The 26,273-nt window shown below is 60.4% G+C and overlaps 1 protein-coding gene across 1 annotated transcript; it reads left to right on the top strand.

The window, feature by feature from the left end:
• The first annotated feature begins 10,825 nt into the window (after positions 1 to 10,825).
• On the top strand, positions 10,826 to 20,009 carry FMOD (fibromodulin). Its single transcript, XM_026111704.2, has 3 exons — positions 10,826 to 11,677; positions 15,060 to 16,070; positions 18,736 to 20,009. Exons 2-3 carry the CDS (start codon positions 15,080 to 15,082, stop codon positions 18,885 to 18,887), a joined length of 1,143 nt encoding a protein of 380 aa, XP_025967489.2. The 5' UTR covers positions 10,826 to 11,677; positions 15,060 to 15,079; the 3' UTR covers positions 18,888 to 20,009.
• Positions 20,010 to 26,273: the final 6,264 nt, after the last annotated feature.

Raw genomic sequence — 26,273 nt, 5'->3', positions numbered from 1 at the left:
CTGCCTCGGGGCACTGCGGAGGCTGCACCCATCCCTGCGAGAGCAGCGCGGCTCTTCCTAGGGTGCTTTAGGGCTTTATTCTTTCCAGCTCAGGAACAGCAGGATTTCTCCTCCCAGGGCTGCGCTCCCGCCTGCCCGGTGCCGGCGTGGAGCCCCGCGACGCACGTGCCCTGCTCACGCGGGACAGGGACCGCAGAGGAACCCGGGGCAAGGCTGCAGCTTGCTCCTGCAGCCGCTTCCCCAACAAAAGCTCCTTTCGTCCCAGGGCTGCCGGCCCCTCCGGCGGTGCCAAGGGTAACATTTGCGTGTGTGGAGCTATACGGAAATGTGTTTATTTTTCAGTACATTCGCTGAAACCCTGCACGCCCGGGTGGGGAGAGGCCGAGCCTGGGGCCCGCTCCCCTGCGGTGGGGGCCAGCAGGGCTTGCTGGGAGCAAGGGAGCTGGCCCGGCTCTGCATCCCGCCCGGGAGCCCCCGTTTGAGCCCATCCTCTCCCCCTGGGACCCAGAGCACTTCTGCTAAACAGCAGCAGCTGCTTGCAAAGCACTTCCCCCTTTTTAATGCATTTTCACAAATAGTTTCTGAAATGCACTGTTCCACCCAAAAGCAGCCTTTAACGGGGCTCGCACGAGCAGCCCGGACGCCTGGGCTCTCCTCCGGGCTCTGCTGTGCTGCAACACCTGGGGCACGTCCCCCCCTGGCCCCGCCGGGCGCCCCCGGGCCCCCACCACCGCCGCGGGCCGCGTCCGCTAGAGGGAGAGCGCCGCGTCCGGCTCCTGGCTCCCGGCTCCCGGCTCCCGGCTCCCGGCTCCCGCTCCCGCTCCGGCACCGCGCGGCGCCCCGGCCGCGGGCAGAGCCGGCAGAGCAGCGCATCTCGCCCTGCCGCAGCCTGCGGCCACCGTGGCACAGGGCAGCCGAGGCCGAGCCGCAGCTCCTTGCTGGCGAAGGGCACCCAGGATCGCCCGCAGGCCTCGTTTCGCTGCCTGCTAATTAACCGCGGGTGGCTGCAGTTGCCTCTGTGAGACCCCCGTCCCGTTGGCCCCGGGAGGACAAGACAAGGATGCCCTGCAGGAACCCGCTCCGGGCTCAAAGCGCTCCTCTGCCGTGCACGGGGCAGTGGGACCCATGCTGCGGGCAGCATCCCCTGCGCAGAGCAGAGCCGGTCCCCGGGCTGGAGCAGGCACGGGGGACAGTCCTGGTCCCAGAGAGTCCTGGTCCTGGCAAAGCACGGGAGGAACCAGCACGTCCCCATCCGCATCGGCCCCTGGGCACAGAGGGACCCTGCCGGCATCCCGGCTGCCCGGGGGGCTGCGATTCCCGTCCGGGCACCCGGGGGGGGTCTCGGAGACTGCACCAGCAGTGACAGCATTTGCTCATGGATCCCTGTTAAACACACCTGAATGGAGACATTTACTTAGGATTTCGCGTTATTAACAGCCACGGCAGGAAAAGGTCGGGGAAAAGCAGAAGCCCATGTTATTTCCCCGAGGAAACGCTCTCGGAGAGGAGGCTGCCGGGGTTTTCCCGCAGCAGCTCCCTTGCGAGTGGCAATTTGTCCCTTTAAAACATCCAGGGAAGGAAGCGCCCAAGAAAAATCATCTTGGCCCCGTGGACGGTCCGGGAGGGGGAAAAAAGGCTGCGGAGGGTGGGATGTGGCTTGGCAACGTGAAGCAACAAGCTCGCACCGCTGCCGGCATCAGGCCCTGGAGGCGGCTGGGCTGGGCGGATGCGCGGAGGGCTGCAGGCAGCGCGGGAGCTGCGCCGTTCCTCCGCGCCTGCTAATCCCCGCTCCGCTCCGCAGCGGCACGTTCCCACCGCAGCCTGGCCCCCGCAGCGGGAACGCCCGGCCGGAGCCGGGAGGGGCGGCGCGGCGGCCCGGGAAGGGCTCACCGGCGGCCGCTGCAGCCGTGCAGGACCCGGGGAGCCGAGCAGACCCAGACTTGCACATCAGCATCTCGCCGGCTCGCCGGCACAAGGGAGAAAGCCGCGCGCAGCCGACTCCTCCCTGCGGCGCTGCCGGCCGGGAGGGAGCTGCCTCTCTCCTCGGCAGCCAGAGCCGCAGCCCCAGTGACCTCCGAAAAAAAAAGGGAAAGGAAATCCTCCCGGGGGGCCGGTGGGGCTGGGCGTGCAGGGGGGCACGTCCTGGCTGATGGGCGCCTGAGCGGGGTCTCGGCCCCGCAGCTGGACTGCTGCCCGATCTGGTGGGTGCTGCAAGGCAGGTGGGTGGGAGCAGAAGCTGTTTCGCCCTTGGGGACCCACCTGTCCCCCCCTGCACAGCACAGCATCCTTGCACCCTCCCCTGCGCCCGTCCCCCCTCCTCTGGGTGCCTCACTCAGACAAGCAGGGTGCTGCCCAGCAAAGTGTGCGGTGAATGCAGTGCTGGGGCCAAGCTGCAGCAGCCTGGTCCCTCCCCAGGACGCAGGGGGACATTTCCATCATTTCTGTGGGCTCCAGGGGCTGTTCTGTCCCCTGGGGCATCACACTGGTGCACGATGGCCATGGGTTTTGGAGAGGAAGGTTGCCTGCAGGCAGCGTTTCTCTTCCCAGAGCCCCCCGGTAGGAGAGAGGACTGAAACCCTCTCCCGAGGGCAGAGACATGTCAGCCCCAGGGTGGGAGAGCCGTCCCGGGGCTCGCAAACACAGCGCGGTCCATTGCACCAGCGCGAGGGAAGGAGCAAGGGGAGACGGGGAGGAACCGCTCAGGCCGGCCGGTGGCACCACGCAGGCAGCCAGCGCAGCTGAGACGCAGACCCAGAGCAAGCAGAGCAGCGTAGGGGCAAGCAGGGCAATCGCTGGGACTGCTTTGGGGCAAAACAGGGCTTTCCCAGATGCCTCCGCTCCCGGTCAGTGGGCTGAGATGGGGACAAAGCCGAGAGCCTTGGGCAGAAGTTTGCCTGAGTGCTCCTTGGGCGCGCGGGGCACTGGGAGCTGCTCAGCCCCGGGGAGGTCCCTCTGCCGAAGGCACTCGCCTCCCAGACGGCTTTGGTTTCCTCCGTGCCGGCAGCCTGAATGCTAGCAGAGGTTTCCAGCATCAGTATTCAGGACTGTCGAGAACCAGCTGCTTTGATCACGGCTAATTATCGCTCGTGCGCTGACAGAGCCCGCCGGAGTGCACGGCGCCCATCCCGCTCCCAGCTCCATCCGCCTCCGCACCCGGCGCAGCCCCTCGCAGCTCGGAGGAGGCCACCAGCGGCTGCCCGTGCACGAATTGTGCCGGTGCTGCTCAGGCTGCGAGGCCGGAAGATGCTGCCCTGGATGCTCAGCCTCAACCCAGCACTCATGGTCCGGGCTGAAAGGGAGAGAGAGCACGAGCGATGCACCCAGACCCCGGGGCAGGACAGAAAGGGGTCCAGGGCATCACCCCTGAGCCCAAGGCCGGTGGTCCTGCCCCTCTGATATCGCCTTCTTGCTACTGCAAGGAAACGCTCTTGCAAGGAAACGCTCTTGCTATTTCTTCTAAATTACCAAGGCCCTGCAAGGACCCCCCCCTTCCCCTGAACAACGAGATTCGGCTGAACAGAAGCACAAGCGGAGAACGCCCACGCCCTGCTTCTTGCTCCTGTTTATCTCCAAAGCACAGAAAAAATAAAAATCATGCCTTCCCTTAATCTGGGGGAGCGTTTGCATCCAGGCAGGCGGCCGGAGATGGCAGCCAGGGGAGCGGAGGGCAGAGGTTCGCTGCAGTGGCCACTGGCAGGGTTCAGCTCTGCTCCGGGAGAAGTGACGCCAGGGCAAAGAGGCTCTCAGCAGCAGGACATTTTTATTTGTTTGCTAGCGCGGGAAGCCAGGTGGCAGGGATGCTAATGGCTTTCCCAGGCAGCTGATGTTTCTCCTTTTTTCATATTTCAGATGCTTTAGAGAGAAAAACAGCCTGCGCACCACTGGGGAGGGGACCTCTGGGCCGTGACCTTCCCGGATCCGGGGGGATTTACGTGAACCCAAAGGGGGAGCCAGGAAAGCCGCGAGGGTGAGCAGGGAGGGACCCACAGCACCAAGGCTCTGGGCTCACGGCTGTCTCCTTGTTTGCTCCCTAGCGCAGCTCAGGCTGCTGGTTATAATTTATTAATCTCTACAGGCGTTTATATTTGGCTCTAAACTTGTCTACAATGCTGTTTTCAGAGAGATTTGGGAACACAATTTGCTTTTGAGGAGGATGCTTGCACCAATTTCCCCGGGCCCGGGGAGCAGGCAGCGGAGGGGCCCTGGGGTTCAGCACTTTGCCGGGGGCTCCGATGCTCCCTGCACTTGGGAAACATGATGTGAGATTTTCCCCACGCAGGAGCCTCCGTCAGCAGCTGGACTGACCCTGCTCCTTCTGCTGTTTGCTCAGCAGAGCTGGGAGGCTTCTGAGAGGAGCGAAGTGTTCAAAGGGCCTTTGAAAACATGAATCGAAGGCTCTGAGCAAGGAAAAGCGGCATTTTTTCCTTCTGCTCCTTGGACAGCTGAGCTGCTGGCAGCATCGGAGCTACCTTGGTGCCACGGTGGGGAGGGAGGAGGAGAGCCAGCCTGCTCCCAGCACCGTGCCTTGCTCTGCCTCAACGTACGGAGCAATCCTACCAGCGGAGACGCGAACGTCCCGGGGGCTCCCGTCCCGCCTGCCTCCGCGGGGATCCCGCGCGGGGCTGGGAGCCGCTGCTCTGTCCCGCGGTGGCCGAGCACTGAGCGCCTTGCTACTGCGCTGCGGCCGAGGGCTTGGACCCCGCTGGTGCCTTTGGGGCAGCTCTGGCTTCCCAGCCCTCTTCCCGCCCTGGGCACAAGCCATAGGGCGCCGGGCAGCAGCAGGGCCCGCAGCACCTGATGGCAGCACGTGATCTTTTCAAGGATGCCAAGAAAGAGCCAAGGTGCCGAGACGAGCTTATCACATCGCAGCAGCATGGGCCGTTCCCAGACTGCAGCTGTCCCCTGCATCGGGGACATGAGACACATCCCCGCGTATCCTTGTGTCCAGAATAGAAATGAGCTACGGCAGAGACAAGTCTGCTAAGCTGCTGTGCAAACAGAGACATGCAGCCGTGAGCATCTCTCTACATTTGGGCTGTATCCAGCACATGCTCACTCCCCACCCGAAGCTGGAGGATCCAGGGGCACCGGAGATAAGTCCTCCAAGCTCTCTGGCATAACAAGTCGAGTAACAGATCCCGTGCAAGACTCGCATGGTGTAGGGGTAAAGCCAGCAGAAGAGAACAGCTCCAGACCAAGGCTTTGCTTTGTGTTTAGACATCTGCACCTGCTCTTTGAGCAAAGAAACTGGGTTTTGCTCTGGCCCAGCTGAGGGTGGGAACGTTCTCTCTTCAGCACCCTGCTATTAAGACCATATTGTCTTAAATCATGGAAGAAGCTCCAGCACAGCTTGGCTGGCAAAGCCCCCTTGCACCTTCATACTAGCACAAACTCAGGAGCAGAGCAACCTCGGCAAGCAAAGGAGACGGGGCAAACCACAGGAGGACAGGAGCGATGATGGGGAGCCCATGCACTTGCCCTGCTCTGCGACACTGCCGCGAGCAAGGAAAGACCTCACTGCCTCCCAGGAATAACCGCAGCTGGCAACTCGTGTCCTGCTGAATGGATTTGCACTTGGCCAATCTTGTGCAAACTGCTCTCCTGGCTCTTCTGCAAAACCTGGAGCCTCTCAAAGGTATTTCACTGCATGCTCATAACGAGCCTCCGTCAGCCATGTAGATGTTAGCGGTGTGAAGCATATGTCCAGGGACAGGCCAGGGAGCTACTGGATGAAGAAACGCTTCATAGTTTCCAGTTCTGTTCTAAATTAAGCAGCTAACCTTTGCAAACACATTTCACAGCGATTGTGAGAAGCTCCGACCCTCCTTGCACAGCTCCCTCCCCTCCCAGGACACCAGTCACACCGCAGGGTCGAGCCTGGGGGCAGAGGAGGCCGAAGGAGCCGCAGGGATGGGGATTTAGGAAACCTGGCCTCGTAGGGCCTGGCCGCAGGGTTTGCACAGGAGGTTCGGAGCACACACACAGATGGCCGGGGCACTGCAATGCCCCATGCAGAGACAACGATGCTGACACCCCACAGTCCTTGTGGCCAGGTCCCCTGTGCCGGCGCTGGGGTGGCAGGGGGATCCCAGGGCACGCGACGCAGGCTCGCTTTGCTACCCGGAGCTGAGAGCTGCAGGCAGGGGCATTCCTGGGCCCGGGTGCCGGGGAGGAGGGGACATCTCCACCACACAGTAACCCACAGACCCCGGGAGACCAGGGAATTATTACATTAGGCTCCAAAGCCCCAAATGCAGCCTGTAATTTCCACGGGACAGCGCAAAGCCTTCTCCGGCTAAGCTATCATTTCCTAGCGCCGGGGTCCGTGCTAAGTCAGCAGCTGGGAGCAGAGGCGGGAGGGCAACAGGGAATTTGGGTTTTGCTCCCCCTCCACCGCTCCCGGGATGCTCCGGCCCCACAGACGGGGAGCCAGGGCTGCAGCACAGCGCGGGGTGACAGCGAGGGAGTGGGGCCACAGCCAGGCACCGATTTCACAACAGCGGGTGTCCTGCAGGAGGGAAGGAGGGGAGCAGACTGCGGGGAGGATTCCCAGCCAAGGGTCTCTCGTCACCTCATTTACAGCCAGCAAGGGCCTGGGCTGAGACCTTTCAGCTCGCTGCATGCGGGGAAGCTTTGAAGCATCTCCCATGGAAACTGGGCAACTCCAGGAGACCAGGGAGCGTCCGGCTCTTCCTGCTGACACACAGGAGCCGCTCAGACAGCGTCGCCCCGACGGCACGCGCTGGAGTCAGAGTTTCCAGCGGAGCCCTGGGGCTCTCTGCCGTCATGTTGTCTCCAAGTGACCCACTCCCTCCTGATTGCCTCAAATCTCCATTCAAGAATGTTGTTTGGGTTGCAGAAAGCATTGCTAAAACAGGAAAAAGGGAAAAGGGAGGCAGGAGGGGGGAGAAGGGAGGTTGAAAGAGTTTGCCCTGCCCCTCTGCCCTGACCTTTGCATTTTTTTCGGAGAGCAGATCGCAACCGCCTGGTGCAGAAATTTGCCAGATGTTAGCGTGTTCCTGCCACACAGCTCGGCCAAGGCACCTCAGCCTCGGCGCAGGAGCACCCCGGGGACCTCCCGCTGCTTCCACCAAGTGCGTCTCCACCGCCTGCCCCAGCGCCGCAGCCCCGCGACACCCTGCAGCCTGGAAGGATGGAGCTGCGAGACCCAAGCAACATGTCAGAGGTGTTTTCTTGCTAGCTCCCTCCTCTCCCCCTAAAGATTTCCCTGCACTGCAGCTACCTGGTGTCTTCATCTGCCTGGCTTTCCACTGCGGGCTTTCGTTGGGTGAGGAGCTTCCAGAGGAGCTGGGTTTTGGAGGAGCCCTTTGAAAAGGAGCAGTGCAGCCAGGATGTCCCCAGGGGACATCCGAGCCGAAAACCCCTCTGAAAGTCAAGGCTCCCCAGCTACAGCAGAGCCAAACCCACCTGCTGACACAAGCGCTCTCGTTTGCAAGCCCAGTTAGAGGAAGGAAAGGGTTCCCTGCACAGCACACGGTGCAAGCCTGCTGCTGATGGGGAGAGGAAGAGACCCACTGGGACACCGAAGGTCACTGCCTTTGGGTCCTGCTTCTCCTCCAGCTTGCACAAAAGCAGGGATAACACCATTAGCCTCACCAGCATCTCCCAGCCAAGAACAGGCTGAAATGAACCCACTTCAGCTCATGACGGGCAGCACCTTAGAGCAGGCCCCTTCACCATGTCCTGTTCAAATCCCCTTCGACCCTCAGAGACCGGGTCTGGGTGGACCCCAGCCTGCAGCTCGGCCAAGGTCCGCGTGGATGCTCGGGGACCGCTGCCCCCCTGCACCATTACTTGCGGGAGGAGGCAGCCGTACTTGGAAAAGGGCACTCTCTGCCAGCGTCAACACCAGAAGTCTCTCTGCATTTTAAAGAGGCTGGAAAGAGCCAGAACTGGCAAGGGAGAAGATGTGCAAATGTCCAGAAAGGGCAGGCACCCTGGCAGCCACAAGACCTCCAGGAACCAGCCCCAGAGCCTGCACTACATTGAGGGCTGGTTCTTTTCCCCTTGCCCCACTGTTCTGCATTTCCCTCTCGGTCAGGGCCTCAGGGCTCTTTCTGCCCAGGCATTCACAGCGTGAGCTGCGGATGCAAAAAAAAAAGGGGCTCCAGTTCGTGGATTCCTGGGTCTTTCCACCATGTAGGCTTCACAGATGTCGCCCTGCTCATTTACATCCATCCTGCCTGGGCAAGGTTGGAGATGCTGAGGGACAGGGTCTCCCTGGCTCCTACCTGGACTCTTGCAACTGCTCTTAAAAAAGAAGTTGGGATCTTCACCCTTTAGGAATCTGCCTTTAAAGACAAAATCTGGGAGGGGAGCTGTAGATGCTCTCAGGCAGCAAGGCCAGTGCACAGTGAAGTCATTAAATAAACAGCCCTGTCTTCAAGCACCCTGAGCCCAGAGGGGCTGCAAACCACCACCTGGGGTGCAGAGGGCCAAGGAAATTAAAGAAAACAGCGTGGGTGGGAGGACATGGCAGCTAATGGCTCCAGCAGAGCTGAAACTTCTTGGAAATGTGGAAGAGGCAGAAATAACATTTCCATGAGTATAAAAGAAAGCTGCTCAGAAGAAGCTTATGACAATCGCTGTTTTTGGATGCACACGGTACATTTAATAGTTCTCTGTTCATCCAGGCAGAATGAGCTTATCCTTAGCAGGAGCATCAGATAGTTTTGATTCTTTGTTATGGCCATGAAGCATCTAGTATCCTTGCCAAAAGCAGCCTGACAAACCAGTGTCTGTCTGCAGAGAAGACAACACTTGCGGCACGTGGCTCCAAATGCAGGATTTGCAAATTAGAGGCAAATCCGGGCCAGATTTGGTGGTTTCAAATACAAAACTCAAGAGCATTTGATCAAAGAAACTGGAACAAACCCAACCAAAATAGACACTGTTTGCATCGGTTTCGTTTAGAAAACCAAAGCAAACCAGTGCAGGCATCTGTCTGGCCTCTGATGAAATGCAGACGGCAGAGTATCAGCTCTGGATGAGATTACGCAGTGATAGGGGCTATTGGCCTAGAGCAAGCAGGACAGCTTGTTCCCAGCTCCTGTCACCAGTTCAGGGCTTTCTTTGAAAGCTCAGCAACAGTGACACAGAGTTTACAGGAAGACAAGTTTAAAAAGTTTCATGAAAGTCACCTGGGAACAGGGAAAGAGCTGTGGAAGTTTTGTATTGGCCCAGGAAGAGCAGTAGCATTGAGGTCTTATCAAAGCCCACCTTGCGTGCCAGGAATGCAGAGCAAGCCGAGCAAGAGAGCCTGCTAGCAGCGCGGGAGATATGGGCTGCCTGGAGCATGAGATTGCAGGTTGACGAGAGATAAAAAACCTGTGCACTTCTTCAGATGGTAATATTTCACTTCCCCGGGATAGCCTTGCCTTCCTAGAAGATAGCAAAGCCAGACAGATGATGCCTCAGGAGAGCAGCAGACCTCAGAGCAAGAAGAGGCCATGCACCTAAGCATGTCCTTATTTTCTGTTTTAAGCCAGGAAAGGGGAATGTAGCTATGGGGAACCGTTCCCTTCGGGGACAGCTCATAGGACAGCTATGCAGCAGCACTGGGCCGGTGTATCACAGGGACCAGTGACCTCCAACGAGAGCAAGAGCCCCTGCGGGACAGCCTCCCCCGGAGGGGGCCTCCCTGAGCCCAGCCTCCAGGCCCTGGGTGCCTGTCCCGAGTCATGATTATTTTTAACCTCCAGAAGATGGAGAGGCCACATTCCTTATCTAGCCTAGCTGTTGAGATTTCGCTTTTCCAGAAAAGCATCCAAGCCCTCTGAAAGCCTCCGAGCTGTTGGCCACCAGGACCTCCTGAGCTGCCAGAGATGTGACGCTGGTTGACACTGTCCAAGCACCGCGCAGCAGATGTTACTGGCTGCCACTACCCGCCGCACCACTTTCCCTGGAACAGCGGCAACAAGCCTCTCCAAGCTGGGTTGTTCTTCACGTCAACCCAGAGACGCAAACCACCTCCGCACCCGCGCCGGCGGGGAGGCTGCGGCGAGAGCCCTGCTGCGGGTCCCCCGCGCGTGCTGCGGCTGCGCTCCGGCTAGGAAGCAGAGGGGTTACCTGCCGAATTAAAGGCCACGGGGGCTCAGGGTTTCTTGCAGACAGTGTGAAACCACACACGGCTTTACTGGGATTTTGTCTCTTTTTAGGTAGCGCGACACCCTGTCTCTTCTTTTCTCACTTTAAGGAAAGAGTTTCTCTGAATCATCTGCGAATCCGGGCCCAGCACAGTGAGCTGTGCTTTCCAGGCACACTCTTCCTTCCCAAAAAGACTTGCTTCCTGGCAGAGTCCCCACTGTACAGCTTGTCCCTCACCCCGTCCACGATCCACCCGCACATTCCTTCTCCTCGCAACAGGGACCTCGGAGCGATAAGGATCTTTGCAAGGCTCCCCAGGGAGGATGTTTTGGCTGGGAAATTTCAGTGGAAAATGAGTTAAAAACAACAACAACAAAAAAAAACCAACCCAAAAACACCCTGAGGGAGTCTGGCACCTGCCGAGCTCCCTAAGTGACTCCAGGCTCCTCGGCGAGCCCGCGCCGCAGCTGGGGCACTGGCAGCGGCAGCCCGGTGGGCGGTCGGCTCCTCCTCTCCTTGCCTCGCGGGAGGAAATGCTTCAACCACCGCGCTGGAGACGTCTCCGCGGCCGAAACGCGCCGAGGGCCGGGGCTGGCGAGCGGGGCGCTCGGCGGGCTGGGAGGTGCTCGCTGCCCGCGGGAGATGGGGCGCTCGCTCCCCGGCTCCGCGGGTCGGTACCCCGGGGCAGGGCGGCGATGAGCCTCTGTCTTTCCCTGCCCTGCTGCAGGTCACCCCCGTGCATGCTCCCCGGCCCCCGTGCACGCTCCCCAGCCCCGGTTCCCCCACGCGGACCCCCAGCTGAGCCCCGGCAGGGTCCCACGCGGATGGGCACAGCATCCCAGCCTGCACAAATGCCAACTTGGCATCTCCCTCCTGCCAAACTCGAGACAAATCCCTGCTGTCACAGAGGCCCTTTGGTAGGCTATTTATTTACCTTGGATGCTGCAGCCTTATCGTTCAGGGAAATGTTTATCCTAAATATTTAACAGCAGAACTGCATAAACTGAGGCTTCCCGGGGAAGAAGCCCAGGCTGCAGTCAGGGAGCAGCCGCTAACATCTCGTCCCCTGGTACTGCAAAAGTTAAAGATACTTTCTTGCTTCTCCCCAAAAATCACATCCTCATCTCCTCAAAACCAAATCTTTTTAATCTGGCCGGAGGCCTCCTCATCACTTCCTGATGAGAAACACAGGAGACCTGACAACAGCCCTTTTAAAAACAACATCCTTGATTCCACTAACTCGTTAAACAGAGAGAGCCTGAAAAGTGCCAACACTCCTATGAGAAAAGACGAAAGAGAGAGAGAGAGAGAGAGGGAGGAAAGAAAAAGCAGGTTATTTATAACGTCAGGCAGCATTAGGGTCTATTCAGTCTCTCCTGCAAACTGCCTGCTGCGAGGAGGTCACTCCCCAAGAACCTGCCAAGCCCGTGACCTGCAAGTACAATATTTGATCTGGGATCTAGGGCGGGCACCAGCCTTTGCAAATTGGGAGACTCACTCACATGCTCCTGAACACCTGGGAGATCCAGGAGAAGAACAGCCACGCTTGGGGAAGGAGGCTCTTAGCTTGGTAAGTCCAACTCTGTATTTATTGTGACTTTTTTTTTTTTAAGCTTGATTTCCATACCCTTGCTGGGCGGGTGGCACAACGCTGAGCGAGGATGCCCCGTGCAGCGCGCGCCAGCGGCACGGGTGTCACAGCTCTGCTCACACTGGTGCCATGTCCACGTTGCGGGGAGCCCCCTCCACTTGGCACCTCATTGCATACCTGGCACAGGAGGCCGAGCAGGGGGATGCACATATATATCCATAGACACCCAGGCTTGTGCAGGTGCCTGCTTGCAGCCCCCCCAGCCCGCACACCCCTCCCAGCAAAGCACAGCTCTGCCCAGGGTGGCCGGGCAAGGGGGGAGCTTGGTTTGTGCCTGGCAGAAGACAGCAGCGATGGGGGGAAAACCGCAGAGTCCGTGGCTGTCCAAAGGCTGCGATGCCCCTGCTCCGAAGGCTGCTCCGTATCTCGGCAGGCAGCTGACCCAGTTAGACCAGCAGCCTTTGGGAAGCAAACACGGAGATTTGGAGACAAAATACTATTGTAGCTGGCATGCTCCGCTCAGATGCCACCCCAGAAATGGGCCTGAAGCTGGCTGGGGATGGGAGAAGCAGCCTTTAAATAAGGCAGGGGAGAAATGGTGTCTGCTGAGGACAGGCTCTAGGTTTAGCAGTTTATTGGAGGGGGCACACTGAGAAAGGCGAGGGGCCCCTTGGATCAGTCCTGCCCGGCACGGAGAGACCCCCGGGCACGGGCAGCCGAGCAGCTCAGCCACCCATCGGCGTGGCTGGAAGGAGCCCCTGTGCAGAGCAGCTCTGGTATTTTACCAGGCAAAGTGCCCTGGAACGGGAGGAGGAGAAAAAACTAGTCTGCAAGCACCTCAGTGCCAAGCTCTCGGCATGCACAGAGCATCCGCGAGCACCACGCCTCAGCCGCAAGAGCATGCGGAAAGCAGAGAAGGAGGGAGAAAAAGAGAAGGAGAGGGAGCCCTGCCTGCCCTCCGAGGCCTCAATCCCTCTTTTCTTCCAGGGGGAGCAGCCTTCCAGGGTGCCTCGGTGGCAGCACACGCTCCAGCTCGGAGCAGAACTGTGCCCTCTTTGTGCGTCGGGCTCAGAAATAGCACCGGGGCTAGAAATACCCTCCTGCCGCCACCGCTCAGACCGCTGCACCGGGCTGGGGTGCATCGGGTCAGGCACAAGCGATCCAGGCAGCTCCCCGGGAGAACAGTTTAGGTGAGGGAGGAGGGAACAGGCCCCCAAAGATGCAATTAGGGCAGGCCACCGGTATGGGGTGGGAACACCTCGTGGGTGCAGTGGGCTCCACCCTCACAGCTCTGCGGGGGCACCGGTGACCCGGCTGCGGGGTGCTGCCAGCCAGAGCATGGAAAATGAGCAAAACAGCCATTTTGCCATTTGCATGGACAGGTCAGAGATGGGGATACAGTGAGGTTTCACCTTGCAACCCCACGGCCAACCCCCCTTGGGCAGCCATAGCATCTGATCCTGGATTTCCCCAGCACCAAGAGAGAGTTTTGGGCAGATGCTGGGGCGAGGAACCCTCTGCCCATGTCACATAACACGGGTCCCGGTGTGCCAGACAGCCAGAGGGACAGCCATGGGTGAGAAATGCTCGCTGGTGACACGGTCCTCCAGCGCAGCAGACCTTCCTGCAAGAGCCTGGAGGAGGGATGCGGCCCCGTGTGCTGGCTGTGCTCCTGCCCTAGGAGCGGAGCTGGCAGAAGGCACGCCGGCAGCCCCGTGCTCCCAGCCACGTATATAGGAGCCAGCAGGCAGGAGAGACTCCTCTCCTCCTCTGAGCAGCACAGCACAGCACAGAGCATTTCCTGGAGGCATTTCAAGCCGTCTCTCTCGCTTGCGATCCCGTGTGCTAGGTTAGTCACCAGGGAAGGGTGCAGGGTGGTAGCTCGAGTCCTCTCCGGCTGCCAGCACGCCGTGCGGGGCACGGAGAGCATCCCCTCCGGGTGAGCTGGTCCCGCTCCAGAGAGGCAGAAGGGGCTCTGCAGCGGGTGACCTGGAGTGTCTCTGACTGACCAAGGGGTACAAGGACAGCACAGAAGAGAAGATTTTCTGCTTCATGGACTAAATCCCCATGCACTAGCCCACTGTCTCCCTTGCTCAGACCCCCCCCCCCCCCCCCATCTCATGACAGCTAGACATATAGGTTTGCAACCACAGTCAGGGGAGGCCTGGGAGAAACTGCTGCCTGGGAGCATTTAGCTCTTCTCTCTTTTGCATTTTAGCCCCAGACAGACTGATTTTCATAAACAGTCAGAACTCAGGGTTTTGCGTTGGCTCCCTTTCCCATTCGTCACACTAGCCTCAAAGGGCGGCGGGATGATACTGCTTTGATGTTGGGTCAGGAGAATTAGCTGAACTCAGAAACTCTAGGCTTAAAAGTCTTCATTTCAAAATAAGCCGGAACTTGTTTATCAGGATTCACATCAGTTGCTAGCAGTATGAACATCCTGCATTTTTGTGGGGGAAGGGAGAGCTGGATGAAACCCACAGCAAATCACATCGCGAGCGAGCGTAGTATAAATATAGCTCCATCGAAACATGCCACAGTCTGCATCAACCTGCTCTTGCAACTCCTGCCTTTCTCCATTTGGAGCAGAAATAGAGCCCGGTCAGATGACACCCATCTGAATCAACGAACTCACCGAGCCGGCCACCACGGCCTCGCGCACCCTCTCTGGGCCGTGAGAACCACTTCAAATACCGGTTCCTCTGGAGCTGCTGCCTGCGGTGTCCAGTGGGACGCTGCGTTGCGGGGCCCTGCCTTGGGCCGTGGCTGCGAGCACCCCCTGAGCTGCAGACCTGGGACCCTGCAGACCCACGTGTGTTAAATATCCATGCAACGAGTAGGCATTGAGCCTGGGTTTTAGTTTAGTTTAGTGCCAGCCCTGCCCTCACCCATTTGCTTGGGTGGTGAAGTCCCTTCTCCTCCCTCCCGTGTATAGCCGATACACATGCAAACATTTTGGGGCAGAGTTGTTGCCTTGCCTTGCACATACTCTGCCTAAGACCCCAGTCTCGCTTCTCTACCCAGCTGTGATGGAAGCACTAGTAGTAAAGATTTTGCAAGCAAATAGCCACTGAAATAGAGGTTTCCAGAGAGCACAAGGCGAAAGGGTGGAGGTATGGTAACTTCAAACAGAGGAAACACTTGCAGACACTTGTTTTTTTTCCTACTAGGATTCACACAGGACCCCTGTTACTCCAGCTCTGCTGCTGAGCGCCACCAACCCAGCACCAGAGCTGAGACGAGACCCAAAACCCTTGAATTCCCAGGCCACAGCTCTCCTGCTTCTACCATATGTGTCAGACCTGAAGTTGCTGATGATTTCCTCCCTCCCACCCCATGTTTCTCCTCCTCCCTACAGGTTCCTCCAGGGTCAGCATCATGCGTTGGGCTGCTGTCCTGATAGTTGCTGGTCTCTGCGGAGTCTCCCTGGGCCAGTATGATGAAGATGAAGATTTGGCTTGGTTACAGTACTATATGCGACAGTCTCGGCTGTCATCCTATAACTACATGCCATACTATGAGGACGAAAACACGCCTTATGTTTACTCTTACCTTCCGGCTCCAGACGCAGAGGCAGGGCCTGGCCCTGAACCTCAGGAGTCCCCGTCCCGAGAATGTCCCCAAGAGTGCGACTGCCCCCCTAACTTCTCTGCAGCCATGTACTGTGACACCCGCAATCTGAGGTACCTGCCCTTCGTGCCTTCCAGGATGAAGTACGTCTACTTCCAGAACAACCAGATCACCTCCGTCCAGGAGGGAGCTTTCGACAACGCCACGGAGCTGGAATGGCTCGCACTGCACAACAACCAGATCACCAGCGAGAAGATGGGCAAGAGGGTCTTTGCCAAGCTCAAAAACCTGGAGAGGTTATACATGAACAACAACAACCTGACCAAGATGCCTGGCCCCTTGCCACGGTCCCTGAGAGAGCTCCACTTGTCTTACAATCAGATCTCCAAGGTCCCATCCAATGCTCTGGAGGGTCTGGAGAACCTCACAGCCCTGTACCTCAGCCACAACCAGATTTTTGAAATGGGAGCTTCCCTCAAAGGGCTCAAGTCCTTGATCCTTGCCGATCTGAGTTACAACCACCTCAGGAAAGTCCCTGATGGCCTCCCAATAGCTTTGGAGCAGCTCTACCTAGAGTACAACCACATCAACGCCGTTCCTGATGACTATTTCAGGGTCTCTCCTAAGCTGCTCTACGTGAGGATGTCCCACAACAGCCTGACAAATCAGGGTCTCTCTACCAACACTTTCAACAGCAGCAGCATCCTCGAGCTGGACCTCTCTTACAATAGGCTTCAGAAGATCCCGCGGGTCAGTACCAACCTGGAGAACCTCTACCTTCAAGGGAACCAGATCAATGGTGAGCAGATCTCCATCAATCCAAGCATGGTGGTGCCGGGGTAGCAATAATGCAGTGGCCAATGCAGCAATCGGGTGATGAGGGCAGAGTCTTTTCCTCCCTGCTGGAGGCTGCCCAGGGAAATGGTCTGGGCAGGAAACTGCATTTTGGGAGACTTATGCCCTGCAGGTTGCCCTTATCAAGACAGGAATGGGGTCTGCTGTGTCCCAGCACACACCTGGAGCCAAAATTCCCAGCTTTCAACACTCCCCTGCAGACACTTGCAGTGATCAATTAAGTCATTAAACTAATTTTCTCTAGCAGTTAGCAGGAGTCTCAGCATCTTCTCGTGAGGGACACCAGAGTCCACCCCCCAAGAAACCGGTTGTGGGCAGAAGCTGCATGCACAGCCTTGGGAGGGAAATACAGCTTTGCCTTGGCTTTTTCTCAAACCTCCAATAATCTGCAGGGTGACGTGGCCTCAAGCTCTCCTCGTGCAGGGCTCTGACAAGTCCCGCTACAGGAGGAGCGTCGCTGCTCAGCGCTGCCCTCCTCTCCCCTCCCTCCCTTGTGCGTGGGAAAGCCTTGCCGGGCTCCCGGCACAGCCCGGGATGCAGCCCACGGCCCCAAACCGCTGGTGGGAACCAAGCCTGAGCACGCCGGCCCAGTGCCTAAGGGGTGTCCGATACCCGCGAGGGGCCTTCCTGCCTCTTCTCTTGTCCAAAGAGAAGGGTGGTGGGTGTCAGAGATGCCCCCACCCTGGGTGGGTGTCAGAGATGCGGCTTTCTCGGGTGGCTCTGCTGGAGCTGGCGCTTGGGGAACCGCACGTCCCTGCGGTTGTCGCAGTCTGAGCAGCTGATCCGCTCATCGCCCCTGCAGCTGGCCACGGCCCGCGACAGACAGGAGCTCGTCTTTATTAGAACCATCAACACGGCTTCTTCTGCCAGGACGAAAATTCACTCCATTTAATACACAAATAAATAAAAGGAACAGATTGTCCTGGAGTCGCTGTTTATAAAAACAGCTGCAAAAAACATACTGAAACGTGCAAAAATCCACTCTTGCTTCTTTCACCCCGAGGTCAGGACTAGGAGAGGTGAGAAAGCCCCTGAGCAAGCCGTGCCGCGTGGCCCGGGATGAGGAAGCATTCGTGAAGCCGTCAGCTGTTGCAGGGGAAACACACAACCCCGCAGCAGGGAACCGACAGAAATACAAAAACAAGAACAGATTCCCAACTGTTTGCTTCCAAAATTTGTAGCTGTTAAAATCTGCCCACAAATGCCATGAAACTACTGCGGATGCAGCAGCAGTCTGTTTGCAGCTGCGGGTTTCACAGCTGACCTTTAACGCCTCTCTTCTGAGGCCTTTTCAGAGCGACCGTGCGGAGCGTCACAGCCCTTGTGAGATAGGTACGTTCAGCCCCGATAGAGAGTTTAAGGGTTGAACCCTGGACTTGACGCTGATGCGCTCTGGTCCTTCTCTGCATGGTCCTTTCCGACTCCCCGGGCCGGCTGCTCCCTGCGGTGGACGTGCAGCGCCAGGCGCCGGGGAAGCTGCTCGTTCCCCAAGCAGCGCCAAGGCCTGGAGCTTTGCTGCCCTCTAGTCGGTCGCTTCTCTCCCAAATCCTGCACAAAATCTGGAATGTGCTCCACGTCCTCCCTCCGAACCCAGACCCAGCAGGGACGGTCAGGCAGGGAGGGACTGGAGCAGCCTCCTCGCAACTGCCCCGGTGCCTCGCGCTCACCCTGCGGCCGGGAGACACGAGCCACGTGGTTATCCCAAAGTCCAGCAAGGCTCCAAAGCCTTCCCAACGTGTGCCTGAGTTTCCCTCCCCGGGCAGAGGACGTGCTCACAGAAACGTGCCCCAGCTGGGGTGAGAGGGGGTGTTTGCTGGCAGCAGGTCACCCCTGCACAGCCCAAGCCCCGCGGGGACCGAGACGTCCTCCCTGCCAGGCGCGCTGCCTGTGTGGTCCCACTTCTGTCTCAGCGGCTCAGGGAATTTGGGACGGGAGGGTGCAGCGTGTGAAGGCTCATCAGAAAGGCCGCAGACACCGTTCCCAGTGAAAAGCAGTGTTTTCACACGACTCCACCCATCCTGCTGCCCTTTTTTTCTGCTAGCTCTCAGCGCAGCGGAAGGGAGATGGGAAGGACGGCCGAGTGCCTGGGCTGCGGCAGCAGGGCCAGTGCCCTGTTATGTGGTTTTTAAACACTTGAATATGCACAAAGTGTTATTGGCTCCTTCTCACTCCAGCTAGAAGAATCAGTTACTCTTTTACCTAAAGAAGGAAGGGTGTTTGGTCAAAATTTTCAGGAATAATTGGTGATCTGGGGCGCTTCCGTTTTTTTCCTGCCCATCTGAACAGAGGCTGACTGTCAGAGGTCGGTACCCACCAGACCCACCTCCAGACCAGGCTCAGCGTTCCCCATCACCTCCGATGACGCTGGCCCACATCCTTGCACATGGGTGTTCGGAGAGCTCCTAGGAAGGCTGCTGGGGCCAGGTGCTGCTAGGTCCAGCTTTGCCCTCCAGAGCCAGATGGGGAAATGCCGAGGCCTGGTTGCAATCAGAAGTTTTGTGGGTCTGGTCTGTCCAGACACTGCTGATCTCCAGCGGGACGTCATGAAGGTTGGTTAAGGAGGCTGGGGCCAAAGCCAGCTCTCAGCTCTCGGTCTCCTTCCCCTGCAGAGTTCTCCATCAGCAGCTTCTGCACCGTCGTGGACGTCATGAACTACTCCAGGCTCCAGGTGTTGCGGCTGGACGGGAACGAGATCAAGCGGAACGCGGTGCCCCCGGACGCCCCACTGTGCCTTCGGCGCGCCACCATCATCGAGATCTAGCCCGGCCCCCTCCCCGTCCTCAGGACAGTGCTCCCCCGTTCCTGGGGAGACTCTCGCTCCCATTTCAGTGCAGCTTGACGGTTCGACTCGGCTTCCGCAGTAGTGCAATAAGGGTACGCCAGCAACAGCCTGCGCAGGTGCCCGGCCAGGATCCGTCCATCCCCAAACGCTCCCCCTTCCCGGCTCCCTGCGGGGAGGGGACGGGTCTCGGCACCGTTGGCCCCGATCGCCGCTCTCCAGAGCGCTGCTGTGCCGCCCGCGTTTGCCGCCCGCCGCTTCCGCCGCTTTGGGTGGGACACGTCCCATCTCCAAAACGTGGCCTCGAGCAGCCAGCTCCGCTGGGAGGGTTTCAGGTGCACGTTCTGCAGAACGAGCACAGTTAAAATGATTCATCCCGGGCCAGGTTTTCGGCCTCGGTGGTCCCTGGGAGGTGCCCCGGGAGGTGGGGAGCTGCACAGGTAACAGGTTAGAGATTTCCCAGCTGCCAGCAGCCCTCGTGCTGGGGGGGGAGCAAGTCCACGCTTTCCCCCATCTGTCCCCCCTCCAGCAGCCTCCTGCTCCAAACAGCTCCAGTAATAAAGCTAATGGTACAAAAACCTCTCCTGCTACTGCCAAGCAGCCGCCAGCCGCTAAGCTGAGAGGGAAACTACGCTGAGGAGCAGGCTGCTCGCGGGTGTCTCTGAAGGTGCTTCCAATGTCCTCCGAGGCCGCTGGCGCAGGCCAGCGAGGGGCAGGACCAGCGAGGTGAGGGATGGGGCACACGTGGACACGGTGCATTTGCCTTCATCCTTCCCCCCGGCTTGGTTGGGAGCTCTGCCCCCACCCAGGCACCCGGGGTCTCCCGTTTGAGCAAACAGCAGTAGCAGGTGCATCAGCAGCACATTTTAATTCCACAAAACCCAAAACACCCGCTTGGTTCATGGACGAGCTGGTTTGGGGACCAAAGGGGCAGCTGAGCTCTGGAGATGACTTGCAAAGCTGAAGAGGTCACCTGGACCCTCCGCATTTAAACTGCATGCTAACACTATAGAAACAAAAATCCAAAAAAACCTGTACTATCACCGACGCATGAACTGTAGATATCATACTGACAAATAAAGCCCTTTCTGTAACTGCATGAAACGTGTTCGAGGAATCCCAGATACAGGGGCCAAGTTCTCAGCATCTCAGCAGCGAGGGGAGGTGAGCTGGAAACAAACGGCACTGAACTTTCAGGGTTTCAAGAGTAATTTGTCAGAAGAGATTAGTAAATGTGGGTGCCTGGCAGGAGATGCTGAGTATTTTCAGTGGAGGAAAAAGCCAGATGTTTTCCAGCCTTGAGTTAAATGTCCGTAAGTGCAGCTATCGAAAACCCAATCAGCTATTAAAAATAAAAAAGGCCAAAAACCCAGACCCTAGTTTTGCCATCAGACCCTCACCCCAACACTCCCAAGCTCCAAGGACGCGTTTGCACACCCAGGTTGCACCTTCTGGAGTTGAGCTCTATCTGCTCACGTCCTATGTGATCCCACCTCGGAGCTGCCCGTCCTGCAAGGAACGAGCAAATTCCCTTGAAAAAAACTCTCTGAACGCCCCCCTCCAGCACCGCTGGGGAGAAACACTCCATGGCCAAGGCCCCAGCACTCTAACACCCGCTTTTGCTCCAGGGCTCCGGTTTCCCACCCCTCTCGCAGACCAGATTTTCCTGCAGACGTAACGCAGGCCGGATTTGCCGTCTAGCGGCTGCAGCAGACGCTGCACGCACGGACGCTGCCTTCCCCGCTCCGGGAGCTGCTGCTCTCAAGCGCATCCCAGCTGGGGTCCACGCAAGAACAGCTATAAAAAGGAAAAAAACTGAGTGAAAACTGTCAGTTAAGAGCGAGGGATGAGGAAGGATGGCGGTGCAACTGGCAGAGCGCTTCTGCTCTGCATTTTCTGGCTGCTTTCATGTTCTCCAGTGTTCTGCCCTGCTTATTTTTAACAGTTAAGCTGGAGGTGGCTTTAAAAAATCCCCCACGGGCAGGATTTTTATAGCTCTGGAATTGCACAGAAAACATCGCTTTCCAGGCTGCGTGCCTCCCTCGGCGCGCCGGGTGTCCCGGAGCCCCTCTGCGACGTGCGCGCGGTCGCACTCCCGGCGGGTTGGGGGATCCAGCCGTTACCCCCCCCCAGCCAAACCCCGCTCCCAAGGGAGGTGAAACCCCCCCGGGGGCCCGGGCTCGGGAGTGGGGACCCGCGGGCAGCCCCGCTGCCGGCCGAGGAGCCCCGGGGCTGTCACTAGGTGTCGGCGTTGCCCGCGGCATGTGGCCTCGCTGGGGCTGCGGGGGACGGCGGGTGGCCCCGGCTTTCCCTCCCCGGGGCGCAGCACCAGCAGCCAGCTGGGAATAAACCCCAGCTCCCTCCGGGAAAAAAGGAGTCAAAGATGCATCTCCGGGCTGAGCTGACCGGGGGGGACAAGGGGGTCTCCCAGCACAGGGAGCCGGGATCCGGCCGGGGTGGGATGCTCACCGGCATGCTGAGCTCCTGGGAGCCCCGTCCCCCCCTACGCTGCTCACTACCCCGTGTCTGATCCTCTGCAAACACGCGTGGCCACGACCACGGTGCAGACATGCCGCAAGTCCCACTCTCACGCGGCCGCCTGGGACCGGCCCGGTTCCCACGGTGCTGCTCCATGGAGAAACCAGCTCCATAAAACCTGACGAAGGCATGGGAACCATCCCAGGGCATTAGGCAGCGCGCTCCAGCCTGGCAAACCGCACCTGGGAGCAAGTCACCTCCCTGCCACCGACCACCGAGATGTGCACCACGGCCCGTCGTCCCTCCTCCTTCCCGGCCACAGTGTCTGGCCCGGATCGGAACAGGCCGGGTGGGATGGGGACGGGAGCACCAGCACCCAGCTCCGCGCCACGCACCGCTGCAAACGCGGCAGGGGAGGATGTTTGCAGGACGCCTCCATCGAGCGCCTCCTCCTCTCCCGCGCGGGAGCCGCCGGGCGCCCGCACACACCGCTCTTTGTTCCCACACCAGGCTTTTGCCCCGGAGCACCGGCACCTCTTCCAAAATCAACACGGGCCGCCGGAGCGAGGGGCTGGGGGATGTTTGCACGGGAGGCCCCTGTTTGCCGACCCAGCCCCTGGCCGCCGGTGCAGCAGGGCCCCGCGGCAGGGCTGCGTCACTGGGGCAGCCGATGTGGTGCAGCCTCGGGGGCTTGAGCAGAGCCTGGGAGACGAAACAGCCTTTGCAATTGCTGATTTACACCAGCTGGGGGATGGGGTCTGCACCAGCGGGGCTGGGGTCTGCATGCCCAAGGGACGGAGGAAAGGGCCTGTTACCCCATGCTCCCAGCCCCACACATCGTTGGGAGAGGGAAAATCCCTCAGGAATGCTGGGGGCAGCGCACAGCCCCGACGGGGCTGCCCCGGGGGGGAGCGGGGTGAAAACCCGTGCGGGCTTTGCATCGGCTCCCGGGATGCAGCAGCCAAGGCGCCCGCCGGGTCCCCTCCGCCGCCCGGCCGGCCCCGCTCCCCCGCGGCCCCTCGCCACCCGCCTGCCCCCATCCGCCCCCCTCCCCAAAAAAGGGGGGGACCCCATTGGTCCGCCGAGCCTGCGGGCGCCCAATCGCTGCACTGTCGCCAAGGGGCAGCCCGGCAGGGATGGAGGTTTTCCTGCCCTTCCTCCTCCTCCTCCTCCTCCTCCTGTTGCTGGGAGGAGGCTCAGGGCTGCCCAGGGCCAGGGAGGAGGAGGAGGAGGAGGAGGAGGAGGCAGCGCTGGGCTTTGTCCACGTTTGCAGAGGAACCTAAAGGAGGGGGAAACCCCAAAGCAACAAGGGCTTGAACCAAAAAGCAGCTCGCTGGCCCCAAGACGGGCTCCCCAGGCCCCTGGCCCTTTCCACCCACTCCCCTTCCGCACTTTTCCCCCGAAACGCCGCTCGCGGGCGGACGCAAAGCGCTTCCCGGGCTTCCCAGGCCGTTTGCAAACGCCCCTTTGCGAGGCTGTTTCTGCAGGAAGCGCCGGGCTTTTGTTTAAAAACAACCCCCCAAAATATTTTCCTCTGGAGAGGAAAGAAATTGCAAGAAAGTTACCGGGCGGCAATCACGGGGGTTAACCCAGCAACGGCAGGGACGCGGGGGCTGGACGAGAGCGCGGGCCACGAGCCCGGGAAGGACTCGCTGCCCTCCGGTCCGCCGGGGCGGCGGGGGCCAGGGCTGCCGCCCCTCGCCGTGCCGCCCGCAGCCGCGTGCAAGACGGGCCGAGCGGAAAAAGTTGATTATTAATCGGCTGCTCGGAGCCGGGCGGTGGCAGCTGCGGCGTTGCTGGGGAGAGAGAACAAAACCGCCGCGGCAGCGGGAAAACGCGTCTCCCCGTACGGCCGGGGCCGCGATGCGCGGAGGTCGCCGGGGACCCTGGTGCTTTGGCAGAGCCAAGCGCGCAGACCCATTTCACAGAAGAGCAGGCTGAGGCCTGGAGACGTTTTCCTTGCTCTCGCAGCACCGTGTCAAGGGGAAAAATTTAGCCCGGCGGAGCCAGCGTTTCCCTGCCCGGCTCGAGGGGGGAGGCAGCCGGGCCCAGAGCTGGGGTGTCTCGTCTCTTAGGCGTCCCAGCCCCCCGGTATATTTAAGGCCCGGCTGCAGCTCTCCCCGCACGTCCGCCGGCAGCGTTCGGGCACGGGGGAGAGGGGAAGGGCAGGAAATCCCCAATCTGCTCGGCTCCCATTCTTGCCTCCCTTTTGTTTAACTCGCCATCTGTCCCGCGGCCCCGCGCACCCCGCGCCGGCCGCCGCTCGCGCCGCACGTGCCGTAAATATCAAGACGGGCTTTGTCTCCGCTTGAAAAGCCGCCCCGGACCCCGGCGTCCGAGCCGTGCCGCCGTCCCGAAGCTTCGCCAGCCGCCCGGCTCCGATGGGGCGGGTTTGGGGGGGAGCGGGGCGCTCTGCCACCCCCTCGCCGGGGCAAATGCAGCCGTTCCCACTGCGGATCTGCCCCGGAGGGGCGAGCGGGGGGAGCCGAGTCCCCGCTCTTTGAAGGAGCACCGCAGGCTGGTGTCTGCGCCCGGACGCGGCTTTTTAATCCACAACAAAGCGGAGAACGAGCCGGCGAGGGCAGCTGCTCCGCTCCGGTCTGCTCCTTCCCCTTTTCTACTTTATCTCGGGCGATAATGGAAACAAACTCCCCACTAAAAGGGCATTGTCGGAGGGAAAATGGGCCCTGCCCTGCGCCTGGCAGCTGGGAACGCCTGGGCCCTCGCGGGGGCTTGCCGACGTTGTTGCACGCAGCGGAGTCCTGTCGCTCTGGTCCCCACGGTCCCCACGGCGCCCCGGGGATCCTGCCCCGTCTCCTGGGCAGCGTCCCGTCCCGTCGGTCTCGGGAGACCCGGCTGCTCTCCGCGTTTCACCGGAGAGATCAGGCTCCGTTGCTGATCCTTCAGCATGGAACAAGCTGGGAATGTTACGCTCCCAAAGGGGCCGAGCTAAGAGCCAAAGAGAGCCCAGGGTGGCCAGGCCAGGCTAGTCTTAGCCAAAAAAAATCGCCTCCAAGGACGGTGCATTTGCTGGGTCTGGCTGCTGGGGCGATGCCACGGTGCCGTGCAGCGCCGAGCACGCTGCCAACGCGGCTCCCCGGGACGGCCCTGACCCGGGACAGCCGCCTACGCAGCGGCTGGGTGGACAGGGAGGCTCACGGTCGCCCCAGCTCCCTCCCGGGGCGCCGGTTTAGCCGTGCCGCCCGAAGGGCTCGTCCCGGGCACCGGCACCAGGCTGGGCCCGGAGACGCGGCTCAGCCGAAAAAGGGTGACGAGCAAATCAAGCAGCTCAAAAACCTGATCGAAAGGCAAGACACCTCCAGATCTGGCGAGGCCAGGCTGTGCCTGGAGGGCTGGTGCACAGGGACGGTACCCCTCGGGGATGGGGGCACAGCATCCCATGGGGATGGGGCACAGCATCCCTGGGGATCAGGAGCACTGCATCCCTGGGGGATGGGGGCACAGCATCCCTCAGGGACAGGGACATGGCATCCCATGGGGATGGGGATGTGGTATCCCACAGGGACGGGTGGCATGGCCTCCCCAGGGGATGGGGACACAGCATCCCATGGGGATGGGGACACGGCATCCCTGGGGGATGGGGGCACAGCATCCCTCGGGGACAGGGACATGACATCCCATGGAGATGGGGACACAGCACCCCTCGGGGATGGGGATGAGGGACATCGGTCCATGAGCACACCGCCCCGAGTCGCCGGAGGAAGCGCCCCGATAGCGTTGGAGGCTGCTGCGTCCCCGCTCGCCGCGGCGTGGGACGTGTCAGGACGCCGGCCGCTCTCGCAGCGTGCCGCTCCGGCTGTGCACGTGGGCGGTGGGGAGGCGAGGAGGGCGGCGGGGGTTCGGCGCTGGGCTGCCCCATTTTGACAGCCTCCTTAAATAACAATAATCGCTATTATAATATTTAATAAGAATCGTATGCAAATTCCGCAGCGAGCCGAGCGAGCGCTGCCCTGACCCGTGCGCCGCGGAGGGGCCTCCTTTCTCCCCGGCTCCCTCGGCCTCCGCTGGGAAACAAAAGGTGCAAAGTTTAGTGGTGCATGAAAGGAGAAACACAACGCGGCGCCGGCCCCCGCGCCGGCCGCGGCCCCCCGCCGCCCCGCCAGACAGATGGCAGCAGTTGTCCCCGTGCACCAGTTGCTCGCGGCCGCCAACAAGCCCCTTTTATCCCCCAACGGGTCGTAAACGGGAGCGTGGGGGCCGCTGAGCGGAGGGCCGGGGCCGGCTCTCCCCGCGGGACGCTGGGCGGATGACAAACAAAAAAGCAGCTGAAAGCGGCTCCTCTGCCGGCCCATCTGGCCGGCTGGGAGCCCCCGGCCCACGCGCCCGCCTCCCCGGGGTTGCACAGTCCCTGTCCGGACCCAGCTCCGTGCAATTTTCCTTGCCAGCGAGCCGCAGCCCCGCGGGGAGCATCCTTCCTCCCCAGCCGCCCGCACGCTGGGACGCACGGACAGACTCGCCTTCGCGCCGGGAGCAGTCCCGTCTATGTTAAGTCAGCATGAAGCACCGCTTTGGTCTGCCCCAGCCGCTCCGGGGCTGCTCCGAGCGCGGCGAGCGGGCAGGGATGCCTGCGGACGCTGCCGAGGCGGTTCCGGCGCGGCGGGGAGAGGCGAGTGGGTGTGCGGCAGCGCGGTGCACGCCTGCAGCTGCAGGTGACCTTTCTGGAGGAAGGTTTTTTCCATGGGTTGCTTCAGCTCTCAGCAAGGACTGGAAAGGCAGAGCTGTGCCTGCATCTTTGTGCTGGTCCGGGGCCCTGGCTGTGCGCAGATGCTGGCTGGGGCAAGGGCAGGAGGAAGAGGAAGGTCTGTCGGCAGGGTTGCGGGGAAGGCAGTGGGGAGGAAGAGCAGGCAGGAGCTTTGCAAACGCAGACAC

The sequence above is a fragment of the Dromaius novaehollandiae genome, chromosome 27 (assembly GCF_036370855.1).
Source record: "Dromaius novaehollandiae isolate bDroNov1 chromosome 27, bDroNov1.hap1, whole genome shotgun sequence".
NCBI lineage: Eukaryota > Metazoa > Chordata > Aves > Casuariiformes > Dromaiidae > Dromaius > Dromaius novaehollandiae.
The sequence above is the reverse complement of the archived record's forward strand: the minus strand, read 5'-3'. Positions and strand labels throughout refer to the sequence as shown.